Below are 26,090 nucleotides of genomic sequence, written 5' to 3'. Positions count from 1 at the left end.
AGTGCCCCCTTAAATCGATATTGCAGAAACTGGATTATGACTCTCACCAATGTTTAATCTGTGTAGACTTGAAAATGGTAAATGTGTTGCTTGGCCAGCGCAGTGAATGTACAAAATAGCCATGCTATATCTGCTTGTGGGATAGCCGACCATGCACTAATCTCTGGGTGAAGAAAGAGTGGCCACCTAGAGATTCCATGAGAGTAGGTGAAGCTAACATCATAAATGAACCTTTAGTTGCCGGAGACAAGATCATCATTCCATCGCTGCACATAAAACTTGGTTTGATGAAACAATTTGTGAAAGTGAACTTTGCGCGTTTACTAAAAATGGCGTTTGTGCTTTGACGTCACCGGTTTTTACATTGCAAAAATCTATTGTCTACTGCTAATATCGGCTAATTTTTAAAATTTTTACTTGATTTTCATATGAAACAAGATACGCTTACATAAGAGGTATACACTTGAAAAGACGGATGTAGACTGATCGAAGTTGTAGTAGCCTGTTATATGTCATTTATATCGGCCATAGCATGTCTACCTGGTTTAGTAGAGATTATATTGAGACGAAATCTCACAAAACCAAAAACTACGAGAAAACCGTTCACAATACCTATCCCGGCGGACAGTATAAGCAGAAAATAACTGACGGACAATTCTGGCTGGAACATAGGACTGCTGGATTCGACTGGTAGCGATGGAGCTGGCTATACTGTGCGTTTAGTTCAAGTTGTTTCCTCTGACAGCAAATATACGAAGGTAAGTGTATCAATACTGAGATCTTTGCATCGACAAACTATCCTGTTGTATTTGCGAACACAAAAACTAACCCAATCAATCGGGAAACCCTTGTTTCGGATAGCATAGAGCGACGATGATGATTATTCAAGCAGTGGCAATCCCCTGTATTCCTCTCCACACTGTATACAACAAAATTCGCGTATTTCGCTGATGTTCACGGTATAGCATTGGGCGAAAGTCATATTATCGTCGGCACTTTCTGGAGCAATGTGTTTCTTTCACACCAATCTTATTACGTGAAAACGAACCAGAAGCAGCAATATTTATGGCAATATATCCCAGGAGTGAACCCTTTTCTGTTTACGTATATATAGCCTACCACCTGTTGTAGCACGCTGTATTCTGTCTGTTCACATATTCCCATAACAATTCCAGTATGCAACAGAAGAATACATCTGTCCAGCAGCATATTTTCACGATGTTTAGTATAAAATATGATAAATTCTGAATCGATTTGGCAGATTTTTCTTCTCAACACGAAACGAAAACAGAAATTATTCAATTTCGAGTTCACAAGTTTCCGTATGTTAATTATCGCGATGCGCGAACGGACTACATATGTTCTTGAAGTCATTGAATATTTGACATCATCCCCGCGATCCTTCCAGCATATACCAACGGTACATATAATTCTATATACGAACAATATACTGAATGAGAAGTCATGCGGCAGTATAAAATTTCCGATGGTAAAACTACATATGGAGCGTGGAGTTATACATGTATCATTCGATGCTTAACCACGCTGGTAATTCCACGTGTAGCGCAGGAGCGTCTATCGTCCAAAGTATGAATTAGACTTCGGACGCTTGGATAAGATATATTCTATATAACATTTAACAGGTGAGAGTATACTCCGTGGTACTCCAATCAAAGTCACAACATCTTTGATATTCAGCCGTTGATGCATTTCCGTTGCTGAAAGATTAATAACGTCATTAGTTATCTGAGTGTAATTGGTGCAACTCGTCAATTTAGCTGGGTACTGTGAATATTGGCGCGACCATATACGTGTAGGATATGAGCTGACCGGCCGATCGAATAATGAAGCTACAGAGAATCACCAAACTCCCTCGTGGTAGCTGGTTAAGGACTAGTGGCTATTTAAGAGTTCGGTAGCACATATTATACGAGATCGAAGGGAAACCAAGCTTGTATCTGTGAATGGCACCGATTTCTAAAATACCACTTGATGCTGCAGCAGAATTTACCTGGTTGTGTTTTCACAGCAGATATAAAGACTGCTATCTTCAACCGTTCCCTCCCATTCTGGAAATGTGTAAATTTTTTCGCAATCCGGAGCCGGCAGATAGAAAAAGCCTGCGATTTAGGATGCGGTTTATAATAACTGGTATTGTAGAGTAGGCCTATAGGCTTATAAATGATCCATCGTCATTGGTATTAAAGCCGGTATCGAAAACTGGAATCATGCCATATGATTCAGATTTGGGTGTTTTGAACGGATTTCAAACTTGACACATATGAGTTTCTATCAAAAGCAAGTCTGCAGGGTAGTTTACGGTCGAAATGAATCCTTACCATATGGAAGACGGCGAAAGTCGCGCAACACGACTTTTATGTCACTTTATTATAACCTTACATACTTATTGTCCTATAAATACATGCATTTTGTGATCATGTTTCATACCGTGTGTGAGTGAGATGAGTGAGATTACAAGAGCTACTTATACATCATATAGTATGTACTAACCTGAAATACTTGCATTGAGTATGCTCACAAAAATCCCAGCAAATAACGCTCTGATAACAATCTTCGCCATTTCCTTTTGCCTTTCCGGACACATTGCGCCTGTGCACATTAGAAAAGGATTGCTACCAAGTCACATCAACTCATCAGATTCAAAAGACACAGACATATTGTTTCCGGGATGAAATCTCCAAACCTAGAAACTAACCACTACGCGCACCCCCGGTGATAACCGCCATCCGCCTGGTAAAATGACCATAGTAGTCGACAAACACCATGAATACGACAAAACAAGCAAAGAAACCACTACGCGCAAGCATTAATGATGAGATAGATGAACCAATCCCCATCTGTGTGGAGTGATATATCTATGATTCGGTAAAACACATCTGAAGTGTTGCTCACCCAATCCGCCGAGCATAATCCCAAGCGATCCGACATTCGCAAAACCACAGAGAGCATAAGTGATGATGGCTTCCGACTTTTCGTTGAGCCAATTAACATTACCGTCGCCATCCTCCTTTTGATAGGTTCCGTTGTTCTTATTTACTATCAAACGGGCCAGCTCCTCATATGCAATGAATTCGTTTAGAAAGATCTTGGTCCCCAGAAGCTCAGCGCACTTAGAAACAAAACAACCACACATGATATAGCAACTAGTAAATATAACATCTAATTTATATATATATATATATATGCTCTGGTACTGGTGATGGACTATTGTAGAGAAACACATTAGGGTCGCATTTAAAACAAAGGCCTTTTTAAAATAACAAAATTGTGTTTATTTTGAGTTGTATAATCATGCCATAATTGTGTAAATACTTTCCAAAACATGTTGTATGAGCCTACGGACAATTACCAACCGATATAACCGACGAATACGATATAGGATGATTGGAACCCTCGAAATAGTCGGTTCAACAGCTATAGTACGTATGTATAGATCTTTGGTACGGCATGAAATGTTCTGATGATGATGACCGCCGACCGTAAAAATGCTGCAAGAGGATGTAGTCCCACTCCTGTTTAAATATTATTTTTTGTCCGTATATGACAGGGGTTGGAAGCCGATTTCGTCAAAGGAGCTATATTTACCCTATATTTTCAATTGTGAATATCGATCCACTTTGACGTCACAATTGAATATCCGTGACGTCATGGCTTAAAAATTAAAAAAAAACAGAGTAAGACATGTTTCAAGCAAGGGCCTTGTTTTAAACACAACCCTACACCTGACACTTTTTCCAGGTTTTGTAATCATGTATGTAATTCAAGTTTTTCTCTGGGCATGTTATATGATGTATATGCTCACTTTCTGTCAGACTACAATCACCTAATCCGGTTCGTATAAGATAAAAGTATCACATTTAAAAGCGGCCGGTATGCGGAAAACGGTACGCAATAAGCAGGAATTTATTTCTGCAGATCGTGTGATAGGCCTAATCAAAATCACTTACCTTGAAGCAATCAACCCATTCTATTCCCATCAGAAAAGTTATAGGCATGAACACGTACGAGCAGATTAACTGAAAATTGGAACATGGATGAGGAATAGAATTTAAAAACGATAATTTCATTCGCTAAACCGCTAGCATTCCACGTATTGCACACTCGCACATCATCTGCTGTATACTGCAGATATTGCATAGCTGCCATTGATAGAAGCGCATCATAAATTAAAACCCAATCGTATCACCGATACTGATTGGTTCTTGAAGTATTGTACAAATTTACGTTAGGTTCGGAATTAGCATTGTCAAGCTTCGAGACATGTTCGTAGAGAACCTTTCATAAGCGTTCGTTCGATGTTCACGAGAACTGGAACCTTTTTGGGGTGTAGCATACCACCCCTAGCAGTTTGTCCTGGCGGCAATTTTAATTCGCGACCCTATACACCTGGGGTGGCCAACCTGCAGCCGTAAAGGGAAATTTGTGCGGCCGTGGACACGTAATTCAATTAGTATGTGTTGGCGGCCGTTGACATGCAATTTGAATTTAATGAATTGACTCCCGATTTTTTGAAATATTTTAATTAATCTTGATATTTCTTCAATGACTTCAATTTTCGTAGTGGCTCCCGTTGCAATCATAGCCCCACAATGCAGATGCGAACAGCAGAGGAAAATGATGCGCCTCATATGGCAATTCCAACTCGGAATCGTGTGCTCCTCATTATACCGAAAATCCTGATTGGAGGTCAAGAAATAGCAACATGTAACAAAGTAACTAATAACAAGAAGATGCATCATATTTTATAACTTGCCCTAAATTTCGAAAACACCCGCTGCATCAACTCTATACCGGCGAATCTGATCGCTGTGAAAGGGTAAATAGCAATATGTAAAACCACTAATATTAATGACGAAATTCATAAGGGAATCTAAAAATTTATAAACAGTCCCTTAACATTACCAGTGACCACTAGAGATTTCGGTGCGTATAGTAACCCTGTATATCATTAAATAGGTTAGTCCGGAGTTCACCGGAAATGGACATGAGACCTTAACATGGGTATTTGGCGTCCATCTCGTTCATTACGACTATGCCCTGGAATGCGGCCGTAGGCTACATGAGTAGTCGAAATGCGGCCGTGAATTGCAAAAAGGTTGGCCACCCCTGCTGTACACAAAATTGTACTTGCGGATAAGAAAATGGTCTACTCTTTTAATATGTGAAACTTGTGATAAATAAAATATCGAGAGCTTGTAAAACGTACCTCGAAGCTTAACTCTCCATAGTCAACCAATCCTCCGTACCAGCCCAGGAATCCATTCAAAGCAGCCAGTAGAGATATGAAAGCGATCAGATTGGCAGCGATATTTAGAACCAAAGGAATCGCTGCGGACGCCCCAACGAATGCTGCTTCGACGATGTTTCTCTGATCCCTTCAAGTTGTTTTAAGCAATTAGAGAATCACCTCATCAGATCAGAGTTGTCGGTTACATATTTCCATCACATTTTTTTAGATTACTATTACTATCGCGATCAAAAGTGATTCGCCGACAGCCATGATCTGCGAGATTCAGATCCGCGATCGACATCATGGAATGTCATATTGACAATAAATGGCAACTTTATTACTTGCGGGCAACTTTTAATGTACCTAGACGATAACTTACGGCGGGTCAAGGGCCAGTCCGTCCAATGTTCTGAATTTGGAAACCTTTGTCTCTGGATACATTAATTTCGCCAATGCTAGGGCGCAAGGTGCTGCCATGACGCAAGCAGTAATGACGTAAACAGCTCTGATCTGAAACAGGTTGTGATTAAGTTTAGTTACATATCTTAGCTTATGCAAAGAAATACAGTCCACGATAGTATTGGCGATACACAATTTCGAAAGTTAGTAAAGGTTTATTACACAATAATAACTAGTTACAAAGCTAGACGATTATATTGTCATATTTGTTATTTGCATATTTGTCCGCAATCATGATACCTGTGAAACAACATTCATGAAAAAATTATTCTCATAATATTTACAATCCAGGCATGGAAAGTCAGTGGAATATTTGATATCACGGCTCTTCCTGTATAGGCCTACCCCAAATGACTCAATCGAGCGGTAGTTACCGTGAAGGTGAAGTGAACTAACTGTAACCAAGTTGTCTACAACAGTCCTATATCATGCTAAAACAGTCTCGAACACCCGAATATATATGAGGGTAGACTTGCCAAATTTAGTTGGGAAGAAAGCGTATAACGTTGGTCAACCGTCGTAATGTTTCTTCGGATGATCAGATTTTACGTAAATTTCAGTATGATGGAATATAATGATCGAATGAAAAATAATTCAACAAGTGGCATGTTAGTCTACTAAAAGGAAACGTTTTATCAAACTTACACCAAAACCAAGGTAAGCACCCAAGACACTGCCGGCGATTGTTCCGAATCCAGCAGTCATAATAGCAAACAGTTCCGATGTAGTGACGTCTTTAATGTATGGACGAATCAGCAATGGCGATTCGGTCTGTCCGACGAATATGTTGCCTTGGAAACGGCATAGTGAGGATTAATAATTGAAAGGCAGTATTTGTCGTGTGTGATCACTTGTTGATCGTTGCTTTGTCGAGCATCTTCAACACGAATAACACAGCAGTAATGCGGTTTGAATATTAGTCCATTTTATATGAAAGCTTTAAACCTTCTTTTTCATTATCGTAATCGTAACATATATCGGACGTATGATACTCCAGTTATAGATATATTACCTATGTTACAGCGATCAAGATGAGCCCCGCATGTTTACAACCGATTCACAAAAATCGGAAGATCGCTTCAGTAAATTGAAATGGTCAGCATGTTTTGAGATAGGGCTACCGGATCCATATTTGATAGAAAGGGTGAAACGCTGCAGATTAGATCAGTGGTTCTCAACCTTTTTCGCCTCGCGGACCGGTAAAATTTCAAAAAATGTCTGGCGGACCGGTGAACTGTCAAAATTGAAATGAAGCCAAAATGTAAAGTATACAACCGTTTTTGGCAATTATATGATGCTAGAGAGTGGCATTTGAAGGGTTCTGATCGTATATATAATAATATCCATGATGGCATCCATGTGATTTTGTGGTAGTGAGTCTGCCAAATCGAGGTAAAATTGCCTTATCCAGATACACGTGCCACCGCTGAGAGTCGTTTACAGTCTTTCACGCCAAAAGCCGTGGGTTTAAATGGCCACGCCAACTCAATACCGACCGACAGTATCAAGAGAAGAAGCGTACCGGAGTCGAACCAAACACCTTGTCGTGCTACCTTGCTCATTGCCCACTGCCACCAGACGCAGGCTACCCCGGCAACAGCGAATACAGTGCGTGCCGCAAGAAAACACATTACAGCAGCTATACCGGCCATCCGCAAATCCGGGCCGAAAAAGCACTTCGTCCGCCCACCCCCAAAAGGTTGATCTTGGGGCCCCCACAGGGCGATAAGCCAAACTTCCGGGGGCTTCTCCCCAAGACCCTACACTTGGGTGGATGTTTTCACCTGTGCTTGTGATCATATCCATTCTACTCACCGTAAGCAGATAGTTTACGTATAGCTTATCGCGACAATGGCGACAATTTTCGATCATTCACGACTGAAGCGCTTTTCTCGCGGTCGAATTTTAGGCCCAAATTTCGGAGTGCCATATGTTAACCTAAACTTCATTATGTGTGGATACGTCCTGGTGCGGCAATGGATGACGCCGAAATGCCTATAAATCATGCGTATTTCTCGGAGAAGGGCACCTAATAAGCAAGACATTTAGGGACACTAAATCGTGAAAAGCCCGAAAACAAATTGAAAAATGTTGGAAAAAGTTTCAAATAAAACGCTATGATTTATACTCGTTTGCGAAATAATTTTATGCCCTTTTCAAGCTCGGCCCCTCTCCAATTGGGCGGTTTGGTGTGCCCCAGTTACGGTCCTGCACAAAATAAATGAATCGAAAACCAATGATCAAACTGCGCTGCTTAGCGATGAGTGAGCTCGTGTCTGTTCTGTATTTATCGCTCGCATGTCGTCAAATGAAACGTCTTGTACTTTAAGTCAAATAGGACATGTTTCTAGCCCTAATGTTACCTCACGAAGTTTTAAATCAGTTTAAAATTAGATGTTTTATTTATTTCATCAAAGGACAAGCCTTCAACATTGCATCTTGAAATTAAAGTATAAAATTGTAATACTCCTCGCAGACCGGCAGGAATGTCGTCGCGGACCGGCACCGGTCCGCGGACCGGCGGTTGAGAACCACTGGATTAGATATTGAAATGCGAATGAAAATACGAATGAAATGATGCCGTAATTGATATTGGAAATGACTTTGGGTTAAGAATATCGTTTCACCCACTAGTATCGCCCTTGTATCGGTGTCGATTAGGGGTCTTCAAAAATGACTTTTTTTTCTCTCAAATCGTACTGGCTACTTGATAAAATTGTTAGGTTACCGAATTCAAGCCTATACACCAAATTTGGTTCAATTCCAACCAGTAGCCGCATTGCTACTGGAGAAGAAAGTTTTTATTTATTATATAAAAATAAATAACAAAAAATTTGAAAATTTTCTGTTCGCCCCATGAAAGTGTTAGGTTGTCTATAGAAACGATGTTCACCAAATTTGGTTCAATTCCAACCAGTGGAAGCGGAGTTATTGCCGTCGAAAAATTTTGATTATGAATAAAATAGTATTTACGGTGACCAATTCTTTAATTATTTATTATTGTGGTGTCCACCGTAAATACTATTTTATTCAAATCCAAATTTTTCGACGGCAATGACTCCGATTCCACTGGATGGAATTCAACCAGATTTGGTGAACATCGTTTCTGTAGACAACCTAACACGTTTATGGGGTGAACAGAAATTTTTCAAATTTTTTATTAATTTATTTTTATACAATAAATAGAAACTTTCTTCTCCTGTAGAAATGCGGCTACTGATTGGAATTGAACCAAATTTGATGTGTAGGCTTAAATTAGGTAACCTAACAATTTTATCAAGTAGCCAGTACTATTTGAGAAAAAAAGTCATTTTTGAAGACCCCTAGGTCGATGCGATAGAATGATATCGGTGAATGAAAGTCATACCGGCAGCACACATCGATTCGGTTCCTGATGTTCCGAGTGAGAATTGCATGAGCCAAGCGATTTTAAATATTAGCCACTGCATCGCTCCAAGATAGTACATAACCGAGATAAATGCGCTGAAGTAGATGATGATAGGAAGAACCTACAGAGACATGTGAAATTGATGACACATAACATCAATTGTGGCAATTTCAGTGGATTGATGCGATACTCCATATATTTATCCAAGCGGAAATGGAGGCACAAGTACATTTCAAACATCTTCTTACCTTGAATGCAAAAAAATGCTGGTAGTACAGGTCCCCGAACAGAAAAATGCTGCCGTCAGTAACATAATCGAGAAACGTCTGGGCGAACTCTCCTAGCCAGTTGAAGAAATTAAAAACTGCTTCCACGCGAAGAATGAGCGCTGCTAGAACGATTTGAATACCAAACCCCCAAAATACCGGCCGCCATCGCACCTATACAAGGAACCGAGTCACAAGTCAGTTGTCATTCGTGATAGGTAAGGATTGTACGATATGGAAGCTTCCGAGTACGTGTGAACGGGAGATTTGGTTGAAAGGTTGAGTTTGACCAATCTACCTGGGTAGGTATACTTACCTTTATAGCAACCTTCAAATGATAACAAGGCTCTCCCTGCTGAATAAAAACTCACGAGTATGTATAGGTCAGCATCGTTCCGTCACTGCGACTGAATTCTTACTGGCGATAATTTTTCTATTTGTGTGTCGCCCTGGATATCGAATGATATACCCTATCTTGTTGATCATCGATTGTTAAAGTTAGGTTTCTCTTATGAATGGCGTGAATAGCCTGCATAGCCAATATTTTTTACACCGCGCCTCCCTTTGAAAATTAAAAAAAATCAATGGCTCCCGGTTGTTTCATCCATTTGAAAAACTAAGACAAACTAGTCGGTACAGTTGTATACGGGAGTAGATTTGAAAACGGTTCACGTCCTCCTAGGGGTCATGGTCTAGGTTGGGAACCCCTGATATAGCCTATGTAGCGGGTCGGTCCGTGGACATATGAGCAATGAGCATAAGCCATGATGACATGCGGATTAAGGTTGGGATTAGGTTTGGGGTTTTAAAGTCACATGTCCACGTGTCGTATGCCCAAGTGTCGTTTTTCATTGTGTCCGCAACAATCCGTGTAATTGGAGTAGGAAAAAATAAAAGCATATCATATATAGTAGATGTATTCCGAAAAGTGTTTCAATCATACATCGATACATAGCTTCCACAATTACCAAGACGACAGATTGCCGAGAATTTCGGACAATTGTTCAATAAATTACGAGCAGCCTAGTTTTCTATTTGATTTTATATTTCAGCACCGCATATTTTCATCTTTTTCCTAAGATTATGTTACCTTTTCAGGATACTTTGATCCTACGATCCAGAGGAAAAATACGAATACGATATATCCGAGGAGAGATATCAACTGCTGTGGCCGTTTGGAGACATCCAAGGCGATGAACACAGCCAATAACGCGAGGAGGATCACAATGGCTATCCTAAAAAATATGTTTGATTTCGAATTGCGGGTGACTCTTAGTAAATGCAATGGTATAATTGAAAAATCTTGTCAAAAATCCTCCGACGCGTATGCCACACTATTTCGATTTATCCTGACAAGCCATCTATTTGGTAAATGGTAAGTATGTATGCAAACGAAAAACGGCAATAGTGTGAAGTGAGGTTGTTCTCGGCATGGATGATAGGATATAATATAAAATCAATTAATTCAAATTTCTTGAGTCACAGATATATTTAAGTGTAATCAAATTTAGATCTATTTATCCCTCGTGGTTAGGAAATTATATCCATATATATTACTTTGAACGCAAGTTGGGCTGAAGAAATTTTATCAATGCAAAACGAGATCTGCTATATACCATGAGCATTAGGGTTGTCCATAATTTGGAAAATCTTACGAATCTTCCGTTGTAATGTCTTATTCTATAGATTATTGATGAAAAACGACACTAAGCCTGAAAGAAGCTCACAGGAAGGCCGTTAAGATTTCGTGCAAAGCGTTTGAAAGTAGCTGCCGAAGAATGGGCGTGCCACCGACCATAGAACGGCGAGAACACTAGCAATCACGAAACCACGGCTCTTGATTGGCTAATCCGCTATGCTTTAATGACCACGACAGCAGCAGCTTGCTGTGTAGGTGATCAAGGAGTCTGCTACCGGCGGCGATTCTGAAAGCGCATTTTATGTAGGTTGACAGATAATGATTTAGGATTGATTCAAGGTATGTTGAGGTACGAAATACATGATGAACAAACAACAGCTGCTTCACAAAAACGTCTAAAGCATGATCGCTTTTTTGTGAAGGAAACCGCCGTAGCCTATATGCCTTGTTTTCAACGAGGGAAAGCATAGGCGCTTATGCAAATACCGACGGATTGCTAGTTTCAGAAAGGCTATATCATTATTGAATGCAAAGATAAAGCTTAACAATGACACTATAATTTGTGTGATCTTATTGGGCTCAGAACATAATTGAAGTTTTGAATGCTCTAGGGATCGGCTGAATCAAACGGTTAGGCTTGGCACTCATTAGATGTTTACAGCAAATTGAATTCACTTGTAAGTGTTTTCAAAGTCCCTAATGATGCCGCAGAAACGAGGTTTAAATGCAAGCACAGACTATGCTTGATATGATGTACAAACTATGCTGCATGCTATACACTATGCAGCATTGCCTGTGCCTACCTTTACACCCCTTTTCTGCGCGATTATTAAGGACTTTGACATATCCTGTTCAGCATAGTATGTGCTTACTTTTACACCTCTTTTCTGCATCACCATCAAGGACTTTGACAACACTCGCAAGTGAATACATTTTGATGCAAGCATCTGACAAATGTCAAGCATAACCCGCTGATTTAGCCGATCCTTAGAGCTTTCAAAACTTCAACTATGTACTACAACCTTAGCCCAATAAGATAACACAAATTATAGTGGCATTGTTAAGCTTCATATTTGTATTCAATAATGATATATTCTTTCTGAAACTAGGAATCCGTCGCTACTTGCATAAGCAGTGAGCATCTATGAAATTAGAGCTGGACAAATTCATGTACCCGACTAATTCGATGCCGCAGCCGAGCGGAGTCTTCGAGTACCGCAAATTATGACCACATAGCCGTCCGAATGAATTCGAAAATTCAAATATGCACCTATTTTGGCCACAAGGAAGATAATGCCAGTTACACACCCTTAAAAATAATTGTGTTCTTCCTGATTATGATGATTTCATCGCGATTTATGAGCACACTGCGAGCTGATCGCAGAAATGTCGCTTCCATTTATATTCGTAGCATTGTGCTATATATTCTGGTCGCTATGATACGACCTATCGAGGGTTTCAAGGGTTCCATGTTGGGAAGAAAGTATCAAAACTAGATCGCCCAAGACTGTATGAATACCTTATTTGAAAGAAAATATACTCTTACTATACTTGACTCTAATCATTGCAATTGATATTCGACTCGGATTAAAGTATAATCTAATCGTTGTGCCCAGCCCTAGTAGCATTCTGTCATCAATATCGCCGATATACAGCAAAGAGCACTCCTAAAATAGCACGGCACTGCAAGTCAGTTACCATTTCAGCCAATACATGTTTCTTGCGATTGCTTCATACGCAGGCTCGCACACCTCCCAGACATCGTCTCCCCAGTGATCGCGCACGAACGCATATAGTTGAAAAACTAGCACCAAGCAAAATATGACAAGAAGAGCCACCGCTCTTTCAAAATCGATGATCAAGGCAGCGATCATGAATCCGATGTAGACTGAAATGAAATTGAAAAGATAATGCTGTAATCGATGGAATAATCGTACACATACAGTATTAAGATATAATAATGAGCATTAATTTCATACAGAGAGATATAGACCAAGGCGTAGGCCTTGACAAGCACAGTAAACTCACAAAGTATCAGTAATACAAGCACTATCTTCTCAATGATCCCGGAGTTCTGTTTGCAGAATATCCCGGTCTTGTCAACAGGCTTTACAATCGCCCTGTAACAGTAAATATCAGTCGTCAGTAGTATGGTCCACAGCTGCAACAACAATGGGTTACGGGTTCGTGTCCGACTGAGGTCGACTCCAGAAGTGTTGGATGTTTACCTGGCTCTGATCAGCCCAAGCGGCGTTTTAAAGAAGCCTATAGAAGTGGGCTGTGTTAAAAGTTTGAATATACGGAATCAAATAAAGAATACAGGCCAGGTGTAAATGACTATTTTAGTCGAGAAGCATAATGAATACCACAAGTAACAGGTGATCAGTGACGACGTACTACTGGTTTAGATATGAGTGCTCAAGTAGGTTTTGCTCCACTATCTCAAGTCGTTCGGTTTTTAGATTTCTGCCACTTCTACTTGATCAGTTTGTACGAAACATTACTATCGTTTTTTGAAAGTATAAGTACTTTTGTGATGCGTTTTCATCATCTTATGAGTGAACCTGAACACGTCATAAAAACTATGTGAAATAGCCCTCGTATCACGATGAATAAATATCCACAAATAATGCACCTATTTATAGTGTCATTAGTCGTCTTGCGTTAGTCACGAACTTGCCGACTATTTGCAAATCCCTCGTCGTGGCAGAGCATACTTTGATATTGATGTTGTGGCAAAAGACCTATAGCATGGTTTCATTTTACAAAGGCAATAATCTCGAGATACTTGCTTTGACTTTCATAGAACTGTGTATGTCCGTGGTAAGTAGGGTTGCATTTAAAACAAATGTTTTAAACAGTGTTTTAAACAAATGCCTTTCAAAAAAACAAAATTGTGTTTTTTTTAGTTGCATAATTATGTGCATGGATATGGATATGCATAATTGTGTAAATACTTTCGAAATAACATGTATTATGAGCCTGAGAACGATTTGTACCCGATATAGTCGACGTATACGATACGGAATGGTTGTAACCAGCGAAATTGTCGTCGGAATGGATGTTCTGAGGATGATGATGACGGCCGACAGCAAAATGCTGCATGACGATGTAGTTCTGATCAAATATAGTTTTTGGTCCGTTTAAGACAAGTCATGTTGACCTTGCATTTTCAATTGTCAATGAAATTTCGCTGTGACGTCACAACTAAATATTCATGACGTAATGGATAAAATATTAAAATAAAAAAACATTACAAACATGTTTTAGACAAGGGCCAAGTTTTAAACAAGTTTGTTTTAAATTGTTTTTTGTTTTAAATGCAACCCCAGTAGTAAGAATTTAGAACGCAAATGTGGTTTAGCGTTTCGCGATTCCTGATGGGCTGCAGATGGCCGAATATTCGAATTACAAGACACGAGTCGGTCACAAAAAGGTTCTGCCGGAATTGGAATTATAGCTTATACGATACGGATGTAACTTTACTCAAAGCATTTATTAGGCGATTGATATAGGGTCACGATCGACGAGAGGGCTAAAACACGTGTTGGAATATTGAGCAAATGTCCCGTTCTTAATAAAAATGACCATGGAATAATCCTAGTATCGGGTTATCTGCTACCGGTGCTGCCTGAAGAGGCAAAGAGACATCTCATTTTCACGCCTATTCGTTATTAAACTCGATGATTCACTAACACTAGAAATGATTTCTGCGTGGAACACCGTTAATACCACATTCTTGCAGTTAGAACCGCAAAAGACTCACACGTGGGATGGTCATTAATGATTGGCGTAGAACAAAGGTTAAACCCTACCTTACTACTTTGTTTTCATGAATCTCAAGATCATCGCCAATTTGCAGAGCTCTCGGTTCGCCGGGAGCATCCGTTTTCTCAGATTGGCGCATTTCGCTTTCCTTATCTGTCCATGCTTGTTTCTGGTCGTCTCTGCCGTCGCCATTTTCCATCTAGAATTGTAGCAAACTATAGTAACAGTAGCATTCAGAAAATACTATGCAATAATCTCATTGCACTGGCACTATAATTCACATCGGACTCGCTATTTTTTTCTGAAGATCGAGGTTCATTAAAACTGAATGCCATAACCTAGTCGCGTTTGAGTTCAAACATACAGGTTAAATTGAGAGCCATTGCAGAGAGACTAAAGGTGTACGGAGCGGATTTTACGACATACCGGAAGATATCGTTGTCAATAGAACGCCATTGGAATACGATATTGCTCCTATAAATGCTACATCGAAGGCTTAGTGCCAATACAACTATCTTTCAACTCGGATAAGTATTAGTTAGTTTTAAATTGAAGCAAGCAGAAAGAGCGTGGTCTCAAACAAAAGCACGGCACACCAGTTTAACCCAGATTTTCCGTATTCGCGTAGAAGCACCCACATTTGGTAGTAGATTCTTTCTTCATAGCCCCTATTTTCGAGTTAATCTGCGGTTGTTGCAGTGTGTATGTATTGGTAGCGAACGTTCTGCAGAGCAGCTTCGGATTTCGAATGCAACCGTCACATGGTTTTCGAGTAATCTTAATCCGGAACTAGAAGGTGGACGCGAATTTGCGTGGTCTATATAGTTCTTCCATTATAAAACAGTGACTCGTTGAGCTTGACAATAAACCGGATACTGAGAAAGTTATACAGATAGTCGACATAGTTCACATCACCCATGTGTTCAACTACACGCCAATCGTTTCATTGTATGAGTTTATGCGATTGGGTAGGTCTATAGAGTTTCGACGTTAGTAAGTGTGCGATATCTGTTTCTCATTTTGCTATTCGCTAAAACGATAGATATATATGTATTCTATTTCCAAATCATTGTTACTAAGCTACGTAGATTCGACACATTTCGTAAAAGATATGAGGCTACAACAAACCAGCTTCATTTCCGACATTCTGTCCATTCTTCCCGGCTCGCCGATGTGACATTTACCTTATAAGTTATACGTATATACTCGTATGGCTATGACCTTCGAAAGTAGAAAGAAGTTCGCCTGTCTGTGAGAATCACGGTTTATGCGAAACCGCCAAAGCCTACGCTAAACCGAAAGCGGGAAGCAAACAAACCCATTGCCATATTGCGATCTATTAACTTTGATTCTAGATCTACCTCACATTTCCACTCTTATTGCTTCCTTTTATTCCGATGTTTACTTTTATTGCCAGCGGCAGCATTGCGTAGCATGCTCACCAACAATGAAATGATGGTCTATACTGGCGCTGTTAAAGTTTAGTATTATTAGTGTTATTTTTATTATACTTCTTTCATCCTGTAACATTAAGTTGAATTCTGCAAACCCAACATTGCGGATTGAAAGCACACCTCAACATAATTGGATTGTCAGATTCTCAAAATAGCGAAGCGTGTTAAAATATGCTTCATACTGGAGGAGAGTACGCTGGCAATGTAAAGCGCTATTTTACTAATACCGGAATTCGAACCCACGAAAACGAACCCACGCCTCTTCACGGATGTCATCGAGACAACTTTGTCAACGAATGCAGCCAGGCCAGGCTTAAATAATTATAGTGAATATGCCATGGCGAACAAAACCATTGAGTTGAAATAGCCAAACAAATCATTTCCAACACCAAAAATCAAATGATACTGCCAGTGCCAAGTAGTTGACAGCTTCCTTCCACTACATTGAACACAGAGTGTTTCCTATTCAGGGAAATCCCAGAATAGATACTGATCTCGCACGCTTGCGGCGGACGCATCTGTGCGGCGCCGACTGTCGAAATGTGGCATAACCCGTGAATATCTGCTGGCTAAACTATTGAAGCGCATAGCGTATACAAGGGTCTTTCAAACGAGACAATGCATACCGGTATCCGCATTGTGTATGTATAATAGTCCGTGTAATGACAGCTCGTAACGTTACTCATACAAGATCATATACCAAAAGATACCCTTCATCGCAATTTTTCATGTTCAATATATATTGTACATGTCCGTATGTAATAGCATTCGTAAGAATATTGCCACGAGTGGAACTCTAAAATCACCACACCAAGCAAGAAACTCCTATTCCATCGGTAAGTTCACCCTCAAATATACAATGCGGAAATACTAGCCGGGCCCCTTGTGATTCACAAGCTGTGAAGTCATTCATTCATCGAAAAAAACTGTTTTTCATTGACGTATTTTTTACCTTTGCACGTTGCATTTAGATCATTGGTTCCCAGACCTTTTCGACTAATCGACCTCTTATCAAGCTCGACATATCTTTATCGCCTCCTACAACCCAGAGGCAATCAGTAACGAAGTACTTCTACTTTGTGTAGTCCTATCCTACGTCCTATCCTATCCTTGCTGTAACACTGAAGTAGTATTCATCTAATTGTTTCATTTACTCAAGTAGCTTTCTCGAAGCTGGTTCGAAACGAAGCACTTCCACTTTTTTTCGGACAACCAAGTAAGTCTTACCTATTTGCACTACTTTTAAGCGATTTCAGCTTACTTTCATTTCCACTTGAACAGGTTTCAGGCGAAACTACTTGGTTTTACAATTCGGATTTTGAAAAGTAGAAAGTTGTTTTGTGATAAGTTTGCGTAACTTTTATGAATGAAATCGTTATAAGAAGAGCGTGAAATACCCATCACGGTAACTGTTGAATGTATTTTCGAGGACTGCACCTATTTCTTGTTGTTTTCTCAAGTCATTTTGCGCTACTGGTGAGGATTCATCTTGGTCTTTCGAAGGAAGCCACCTCTGAACCCGGGATCAAATCCACGTTTTGTAACTACTAACTGGTTAGTTTCCAGGCTATCCATTTCTACATATACTTTTAACATGTCTTGTAAATTGCTACTCCTTCTTGAAATTGAATAGAAATTCAAGATTATATCTTTCCATTTTCTACTTGAGTAGCAACGCTGACTACTTTGACCACTTTTGATACTACTTCTCTACGTCATATTTTCGAGTGAGATATAGTTTTGTGGTGCACTTCAAAAACGAGTTGACATGTTGTGAAAATTCATCAAACAAGTTCAATTGGTTTAATGTGAAGTAAATTTTCTAGACTTGATCTCTTTTTCATTTCACGGGCGGGGATGAATCGGGACACTTTATCAACTTCCATCGACTATAAATTCATCTTTGCAAGAAACCAAACTGTTAATTAAACAAAATTGAGTGAACGTTATAAATTGTCGCCCCATATCGTCCCCTTACTACATTTTTGTGTCCCTAACACCCCATTCCTCTTAAAATCTCATTCCAGATGGCGATATCGCCCACCTTGGGAAATACTGGTTTAAATCTTTCACTCCTCAATGGCGTTATCTAAATAATTCAGCTATTATCCCAATATGCCGGTAATGTATTGTATCTTTTATTCGCCTTAGGCCAGGGATGGGCAAAATACGGCCCGCGAAAGCCTCAAAAACGTAAAAATATTGATAAAATGCGTACTAAAATCATGTTACTGTGGATACTTGATTAAACGTTTCCTTAATATATTTAAACATAATAATGATATATTATATTCTAAACATAACATTTTATATTTTATTGGTGGCGCGATATCCCGATCTCGCGGCTCATGCATTTTGAAAGGTTGCAATTGTTAAACATCACAGAAAGTGAAACGTAAATGACTTAATTCGGACCAAGAGTGTGATTTTAGATTGGCAGCACGAGCAAGTTTATTACTTTTTGTACTGTACTTGGAAATCGATTTTGCGAGTGTGTTAGATAGATTCGTTCTTTGCATGTGAAGACGTATTTCTTTTAATAACATTTTATATATTGTAGAAGTGTAGTTAAAGGTAACATGGTTATTATGCTGTCAGCATTGTGTGTCCTGAAGTTGAACCAAAATTACAATCAGCAATTCTGTGAATAAATCGCTCCTCACAGACTCAAATTCACATCCAGTTCTAAGAATCGGGACAACCGACTTATAAATTCTCGCCAATGTTTCTGACACGTGTTCGTTACCACCAAATCAATGTTTGGTTTGTTTTAAATATACAAATACATATATATTATTTTCTTGTTTCCGGTCACTATTCTATAGTCAAATAACAATATTGAATTTTAGCTTGATATCCCAATTTTATATAGTGTGGTCGGCGATTGAATTCAAATGTTGAATGCGACCCGCGTGCTACAAAGTTAGCCCACCCCTGCCTTAGGCAGTGCTTTTCAACACTTTTGAGCACCATCCTCACTTTTTTGCAAAAATAAATTCATCCGCACAAACCAACCGAAAATTGTTATACAAAAAGAAAATGGAGATACGTAACAATATTTTGTTCAGATGTGCAACAAGTAGTTCAAGTGTCTCATTAAAAAGACAACTCTTTTCCCTCGTTTTGATTTCAACTATAGTGCACTAAAACCCTTTCCGGCCAAACAAGTGTTGGGTTCTGTACAAGAACTGCCAGTGCTCGGATGGCAAGATCTTTACAAGAACCATCTAGCGCCTATCCAAAATACAGTGTATTTTCACCAAGTGAAAAATGCTTGCTAAACAGCAATCGTTTTCAAGAGTACGACACAAAAGTGTTGGAGGCTCCAGTTCGTCGGAGGGGTGCAAAACCCACTAGTTTGTTGTAATGCTTCTGACTGATCGCTCGATTGACGACCATTTCGACGACCGAGCATATCAATCGAAAGTTTTTGCCAGCTAGCGACGGTCATTTTTGGTTTTGTCGCCGCCGATTTTTGTGGGACCGCACTTGTCTAGCGGTATGTAGGCCAAAACTTCACGTTTTCATGTGTCTCGAGTCTCGACGCAGAGGTGGGCCTCATAATGGATGTGTCTCATTGCCCGCACCCGCTCGTTGCTCACCCCTAAACTAAAGCATCTAAACTGTCTTTGACGGTGTTTTCCAGAGAGGCCCCTCGGACAAATCTTATCATGAATTCAAACCAATTTGTGTAATACAATACGGTCGGCAAATTTTCATAATCAAGCTATATTTTCTGTGTGTCTGGCATATTGGCTACTATGTACCCACGACAGTGACCTTGGATATGCAAAAACTATTCACAGGATATCGCGCAAAGCGCGAAGAAATATTTTTGCAAGAAATTCAACAAATATTGCATAAATATCGCTCTAATGCTGTGGCGACCCAAAATTAAACCCTTTGCGACACATGCTCTAAGAACCCTTAAGGGGAAAATTTGAGTTAGAGCAAATGCGGGCCTGTAATGATAGTGTTCACTATATACTATCTTTGTGCCCCTTGCTCATTGAGCCGTTAGTACGGAAATATGATGATTATTTTCCGAGAAAGAAAACAGGAAGTCAATTGTACGTCATTTTTTTCCCGCGCGTCGCTGGCTCAGACGGAGTGATGAGCTCTATGCCTGCCACTACACCCGCTTTTGAATCAGAATTTTCATTACGTAATAAGTAAGGTGCGCAAATATTAATTCATTACGGCTGGTGCGATACAAAGTTATTGAAAAACCTACGATAAGTGGCGCGTCGTAAGTCACACAAGTTATTACCATTGCATCGCAGCGACAAAAGTTAGGGAGACACTGCATTTGAATTTTCCGTTAGGTTCATTTGAATTATTCCTCGTCAAAAAAGTAACAATTATTTACGATTTTCATCCGCACTCATCCGGATTTTTATCCACACTCATTCGCACTTGTCATCCGCACTAGAATTTTTTTCATCCGCACTAGAATTTGTTTCATCCGCACAAGTACGCACCATCCCATTCGTTGAAAAGCACTGGCCTTAACTTAGAGTATAGGTTCGCATGGTAGGTCAACCTCCATTATAGCTACTCGACGTTCATTCAATGGAATGCTTTATTTATGAAGCCTAATATACAACATATAATATTACAGATCACAGAGGTTCTATTCTAGCTGCAACTTTATGCTCAAACAATGAAATTGGCATGTGTGTTTGACGCCCCTGATAGAGCTTGTCGGAAGAGCGGACCGCTGGCCTGAAAAGAAGTACCTCAAGTTATTTGAAAGTTTTTGACAGTATCCTACCTAGTCCGTAGAAACAATATGTCAAATATTGTGATATTGAAAAAGCGTTAATGGTGAAGATTGCGAAACACACGGTACCATGATGTACTTATACTCGCTCGCAGGCTTTCTCCGGGTCGCTTGCTCAGACCGTTACGTGACTAGCATACTAAAACTGCAATTATGCAACTTCTTATGCAATTATGCAACAACTTCACAATAAAACAAAGCGATTGATAGATGATGCACAATCGTCTAAAATGTTTTTCTGTATGATAGTTTGCGAATGTAGAATTTTCTTAAACCATCTGCCTCAGAGTTCAACTATCACCTATATTTTTCACACGAAAAAGTCGTACTTAGCATAGCGATTTGATTCTGTCCGCAGCTAAACTATTACTATTGATTGGTCTTCTTGGGAGCTGGTACTGTACCTAAAAGAATTCATATTTCTGCAGGTGTGCGTAATATCTATACGGAAATGAACGTCGTTGTATCGAACATGTCCTGTTGTCGGGCAACATCCGTCGTTATGCCACGAAAATCTAGGATGCTATCAACGGCAAATAGTTCTCCTGCGTGAAGGCATAAAGCCGACTGACTTTGATAGGCCAATTTCTCCAAATTGCTGATCTATACGCACACAAGTACATTTGTGGCACGAGATGTATGCAACTGTACCACGCTTTTAACCGATTCTATTTATACTGGTCGCTAACTCACAATTCATGGTCATGATCACCTTGGTTATTCAGACAGGGATTTGGAGAGACGCACAGTTACCTGGCAACGGAAACGCTAGAGTGCAAAAGTTGACGCGGACACAGCGAATGAATTGATTGAATATACGCAAAAAACGAATTAACGACATTGCCATCTTGCTTCAGTAATTCTGAGGTCTGACTTTTGCCACGCCGTTATCAAATTCAAAATTCGCAGTCGCGCTTTCAATAACGCCGGTCTCGTATTATCAACGGCTTTCATTGTATTTTGAGTCCTTGGTTTTGTGGACGGGCAGAAGTGTTGCAACTTTTCTAGTAATTGATAATTCTGAGTACTGACCAGCAGTATAGCGTCAGTGTTTCTACGAGCTATAGAATAAAATAGTTTGACAGTAATGTGTATACTGCACTGATCATTGAAATCAATCATACAATGCAATCTAAATCTTATGTCAGTTTCAATTGGAAGAAAGATGCCACAGATTTCACTAGCAAAAAGATATGATAGACCCAAAACCGATCGTCGCTACCCCCATAAAATCTGTGTGCGACTTTCTTGTAGAGACCTACTAATGCATAGGAATGTTTATCATAATTTCGAAACGATGTGTTGTGGTCAACAGTAGGGATGGTGTGAACCTCTCTCATTGTATCGCATTTTGTGGTGTATTGAACTGATAAAATTGCTAATAAAACCAATGATCAATGATCATATATGAAAAAGGTTCACAGAGCAGAACCTACCAAGGTTCGTTTGTGAACGTGATCCTCTAAATTTCCAAGGTTCACATACAGAACGCGAACGTGAACCTCACGTTCACACCATCCCTAGTCAACAGCAAAGACACTCTGGTTACCGGCACGTGAAGTAAACTATCATTATGCAGCGATAATTATCGATCGATTATAATCTGCCACCGTCTATCTTATGAACCAATAGCGTATCTCTAACCTCTAATGCTGGGTTTTCGCAACCATTGATCTCCTCGACATTTTGCGCCCGTACTGGATCCTCGACGGAGAAGGACGTTGTAGCAGCCATCTTGAGTAAGTGGACTTTAAGCACGCCGCATCCACTTGGTAGTAATTCTAAGCAGCAGCAGGTTAAGCATTAACTAGACGACAGAAACAGAATGAAGGAACGATATATGTCAGATAGAACGCACTCTGATGACAAATAATTTCTTACGCTGACGTGCTGTTTTCGGGCGCATTAACACTTATACGGAAGGTGTTTTTTGGCGAACGCTGCGGTAGGACGATATTAGAAAATGTGATTCACGATTATTTCCGAGTGGACGGGTTCACGCGCACGAAACACATCACCCATACACTCGTGTCGATAACATTTTCTGGAATCATCGAACCGATACTGTCAGTTGCAGACAAGATGCTCTTTCGCGCGCGCGAAATGCGATATCCGCTCGAAAATAAAGCCAGATTGCTACTCATGAGATCGCAGTAAATCTTTGGCCACAATGATGAAGACCCCCTCCATATAGTCTATCGTTTAGCAATTAACGTATAGCATACCGCATTTCGTCAAGCATTGATCGGATCGTTTATGGGATTTAGACAGTTGCAGCACGATTGTATGTTGGTTTACACGTGTCAAATATCTACACCATCTAAGTTGATTTCTCAAGTCTATACGCCCGTGTATTCTCGTTACTAGAAAATGTTGTTTATCGATTTTGTCATCTTCCACTAGGAAACACATGGCTGATAATTAGGGCAAGTTTTTGTTGCACTGAAATCGGGAGAAAGTTGCATTTAATTTTGACAAAAGTTGCAGTAAAAAGTTGCATTCATAAATTTTGTTGAATTAGTAGGATGTGAGATACTCGAAAGGTTCTGTGGTATAACCTAGTTCCTGCAGAGATGTCAAATTTGTTGTCTTTGCCATTTCACGGACATTCTGGCGAGACCGCCAAAAATGATATTTTTTCCTGGTACACAGCAAGAAAATTACGCAATGCAGGAATAATTTCACCCCAAAAAGCCAAACAACATAGCGATAACCCCCTCCCCTAAAACAAGTCAAGTAGCTCACCCCAAACCCCCTAGGTCTGCAAACTTGACCCAAGATGTTGCGGAAAAATCATTCTTGGTGACTTTAACCAAATCAATAGCCTGAATTAGGTGACTCCGTGAAAATGTAATTTTCGGCGGTCTCGCCTGGGCGTCCGTGAAATGGGAAACTATCTCAAATTTAAACGACAGAATTACTAAAGCGATCTATTTACATATTGATCGGACACTGTCGTGCTTTGGCAGGGGTAGTTGGACTTCTTACTAGCAAGCCATTGTGTCATAGATAACACCGTGAGATGCAGCTAGCCCATCATATAGCTCTTTCTTATGCAAATCAAAGAGAATAGAACCATACTAGAACTAGTTCATAGCATTTTTTAAATCACTCCTTTACATTTTGACGCAATATTCGATAAAAGTTGCAGTAAAAATTGGTTTGAAAAATAGAGAAAAGTTGCAAAAAGTTGCACTTTTAAATCCCTCCAAACAGCTTAAAACATAATTCTACATAGATTCTGAGTATCTAGAAAGCTGTGGGAAGCTGTAAAAAAAAGTTGCAAAAGTTGCAAAAACTTGCCCTACTGATAATACAATGCAATCGACGGTCACCATTTTCATCCGACAAGACGCTCAGTGTTCAATGCGATACACAGCACACACTGACGTTTAGTGAACAGATATATATCTTCCTATAGCAAGATGTCAAAACGACCATGTGTACTGTATACCTATCAAAACGTCCACCAGGCCTAACATGGTTACTGTCTTCTTAAGAACAGCGACGCAGGGGCGGAAGATCTCTGATAAACTTCCGACACTTCAAACATGCTGCAGCCGACACTAGAACCGCGTACTCTCGTGCTGTTGAAGATGGATTGACCAACTGTGCTCGAAAACGATATCACCAATGCGGGCAAACCTATAGTATGCACTTACAGTCTTTTATATATGCTGACCTATGTGGACATTTATTGTGGTAAATATATATCTGGCGAGTTTGCGGTCAAGCAACAACTTCGCATACCGACAATCAGATGTTATTTGATGTGTGTGAAGGCAAAACAACGCTTAGCGAACAAAGAGGAGGATCCCGTCACTTGCACATTGCACAGTGCACACTCAAGTGAAAACCAAATACGTGACTGAGTGAGGCTAGGCCTACGGGATACAGAAACGTGAATCATCAATTTGCAAGACGATGTCGCGCAATGAAGATTTTCATTTTTCACTGTTGTCACAGTCCATAATCATTCGAAAACCAGACATGGGCACTGCACACCAGTTTTTAGAAGTTTATCTTCAAATATATGCGGGCTTGAAGAGTTGAAACTATAAAATGATCTGAGTCATCCTACGTCAAAATCGTGAAAGCACTCGCAATGACGCACAGCCTATACCTGAAAATAGAACTGCTAAAATTTCAAAATCATGCGTCACAACGCCACTAACAGGTTGTAGTGTACTTTTTATAACGTCAACGCGATAAAGGTGCAGTGTATAGCTTATTCATACTAATCACTCTTCAGTCAATTTCACTGTTCTTTGCTGATGTCTGCTTACGACGCATATTGATAATATTTCACGTTTTGGTAGGACTACAATGCATCTATATGCTTGTCCAAATCACACTTTCACTTCATGCCATCGATATACCACTCTAAAAACACAACTTCTAAATAATATTGCGAAAGTTTGATATGAGCGAATGACCCTACTGACTGCAACATCTCCCTGGATACCGCGATGTTAATTCGGAAAAAGCCTGGTCCCGTTTTCCAATCATTTTCTGCGATCGGTAATCCCTATCGCTATTTCCAACCATCAAACCACCGCGGTAGCAGCATGAAATTACTGTTGCTAATTCAGTCTCACCTACTCCTTTGTACAGTTACAACGCAGGCTGAGGGTTTATTGGATCACCAATTCATACTCAATGTTTGCATGGCATGTGTATACTCACCAGCTTTAGACAGCACACAATGTATTTACTTAACTCTTTGACAGGATCTTACCCAAACTGTCGTGTACAGCAAGCATCTACAGTTCCGACTCCGCAGTAAATAACCCTCACGCTAAGCAATTTGAACTCACATCGATTGTATAGTTGTTTCTCATCTTTACTCCGGGTGAATTGGAGTGTCCTTGGAATTTTTAGGTGTTCTACGAATCCAAGAATATTGTGACTTTTTACATTGCATACACGCTAAACCTGTGCATATCACCTAAATCTTACATATAATGAGAACGAGAAGGAGTGTGACGGTTAAAATTATGGATCCCAATGGGTTATGTTGAAAACTATCGTTGGAGTTCTAAGAGCACATATACTGAGAGGGAGAGAAACAAAAATTAAAAT

At 39.9% G+C, this 26,090-nt stretch overlaps 1 protein-coding gene and 2 long non-coding RNA genes across 4 annotated transcripts; 2 read left to right on the top strand and 1 right to left on the bottom strand.

Moving 5' to 3' along the window:
• Window positions 1-1,190: 1,190 nt before the first annotated feature.
• Window positions 1,191-22,789, bottom strand: LOC145458420 (sodium/nucleoside cotransporter 1-like). Of its 2 annotated transcripts, none has more exons than XM_080336783.1 (15): window positions 22,653-22,789; window positions 14,819-14,970; window positions 13,032-13,123; window positions 12,702-12,891; window positions 10,455-10,599; window positions 9,347-9,538; window positions 9,078-9,219; window positions 6,356-6,501; window positions 5,631-5,761; window positions 5,228-5,396; window positions 3,969-4,037; window positions 2,914-3,130; window positions 2,512-2,610; window positions 2,012-2,120; window positions 1,191-1,718 (listed from the first exon to the last, which is right to left on the bottom strand). In XM_080336783.1, exons 1-15 carry the CDS (start codon window positions 22,740-22,742, stop codon window positions 1,637-1,639), a joined length of 2,025 nt encoding a protein of 674 aa, XP_080192909.1. In that variant the 5' UTR covers window positions 22,743-22,789; the 3' UTR covers window positions 1,191-1,636. The 2 variants fall into 2 exon arrangements, with proteins under 2 accessions (XP_080192909.1, XP_080192910.1); XM_080336784.1 differs by lacking the exon at window positions 22,653-22,789 and adding an exon at window positions 15,900-16,034.
• Window positions 8,248-9,534, top strand: LOC145458430 (uncharacterized). The gene is made up of 2 exons (XR_013921141.1): window positions 8,248-8,354; window positions 9,051-9,534. It is a non-coding gene; the product is annotated as an uncharacterized LOC145458430 (long non-coding RNA).
• LOC145458429 (uncharacterized) lies at window positions 22,620-24,769 on the top strand. The gene is made up of 2 exons (XR_013921140.1): window positions 22,620-22,747; window positions 24,509-24,769. It is a non-coding gene; the product is annotated as an uncharacterized LOC145458429 (long non-coding RNA).
• The last annotated feature ends 1,321 nt before the right edge of the window (window positions 24,770-26,090 follow it).

The sequence above is a fragment of the Botryllus schlosseri genome, chromosome 16 (assembly GCF_051294905.1).
Source record: "Botryllus schlosseri isolate E-star chromosome 16, Bs_hap1, whole genome shotgun sequence".
Taxonomy (NCBI): Eukaryota; Metazoa; Chordata; class Ascidiacea; order Stolidobranchia; family Styelidae; genus Botryllus; species Botryllus schlosseri.
Note: the sequence above shows the minus strand (reverse complement) of the source record. Positions and strands in the feature narration are given on the sequence as shown.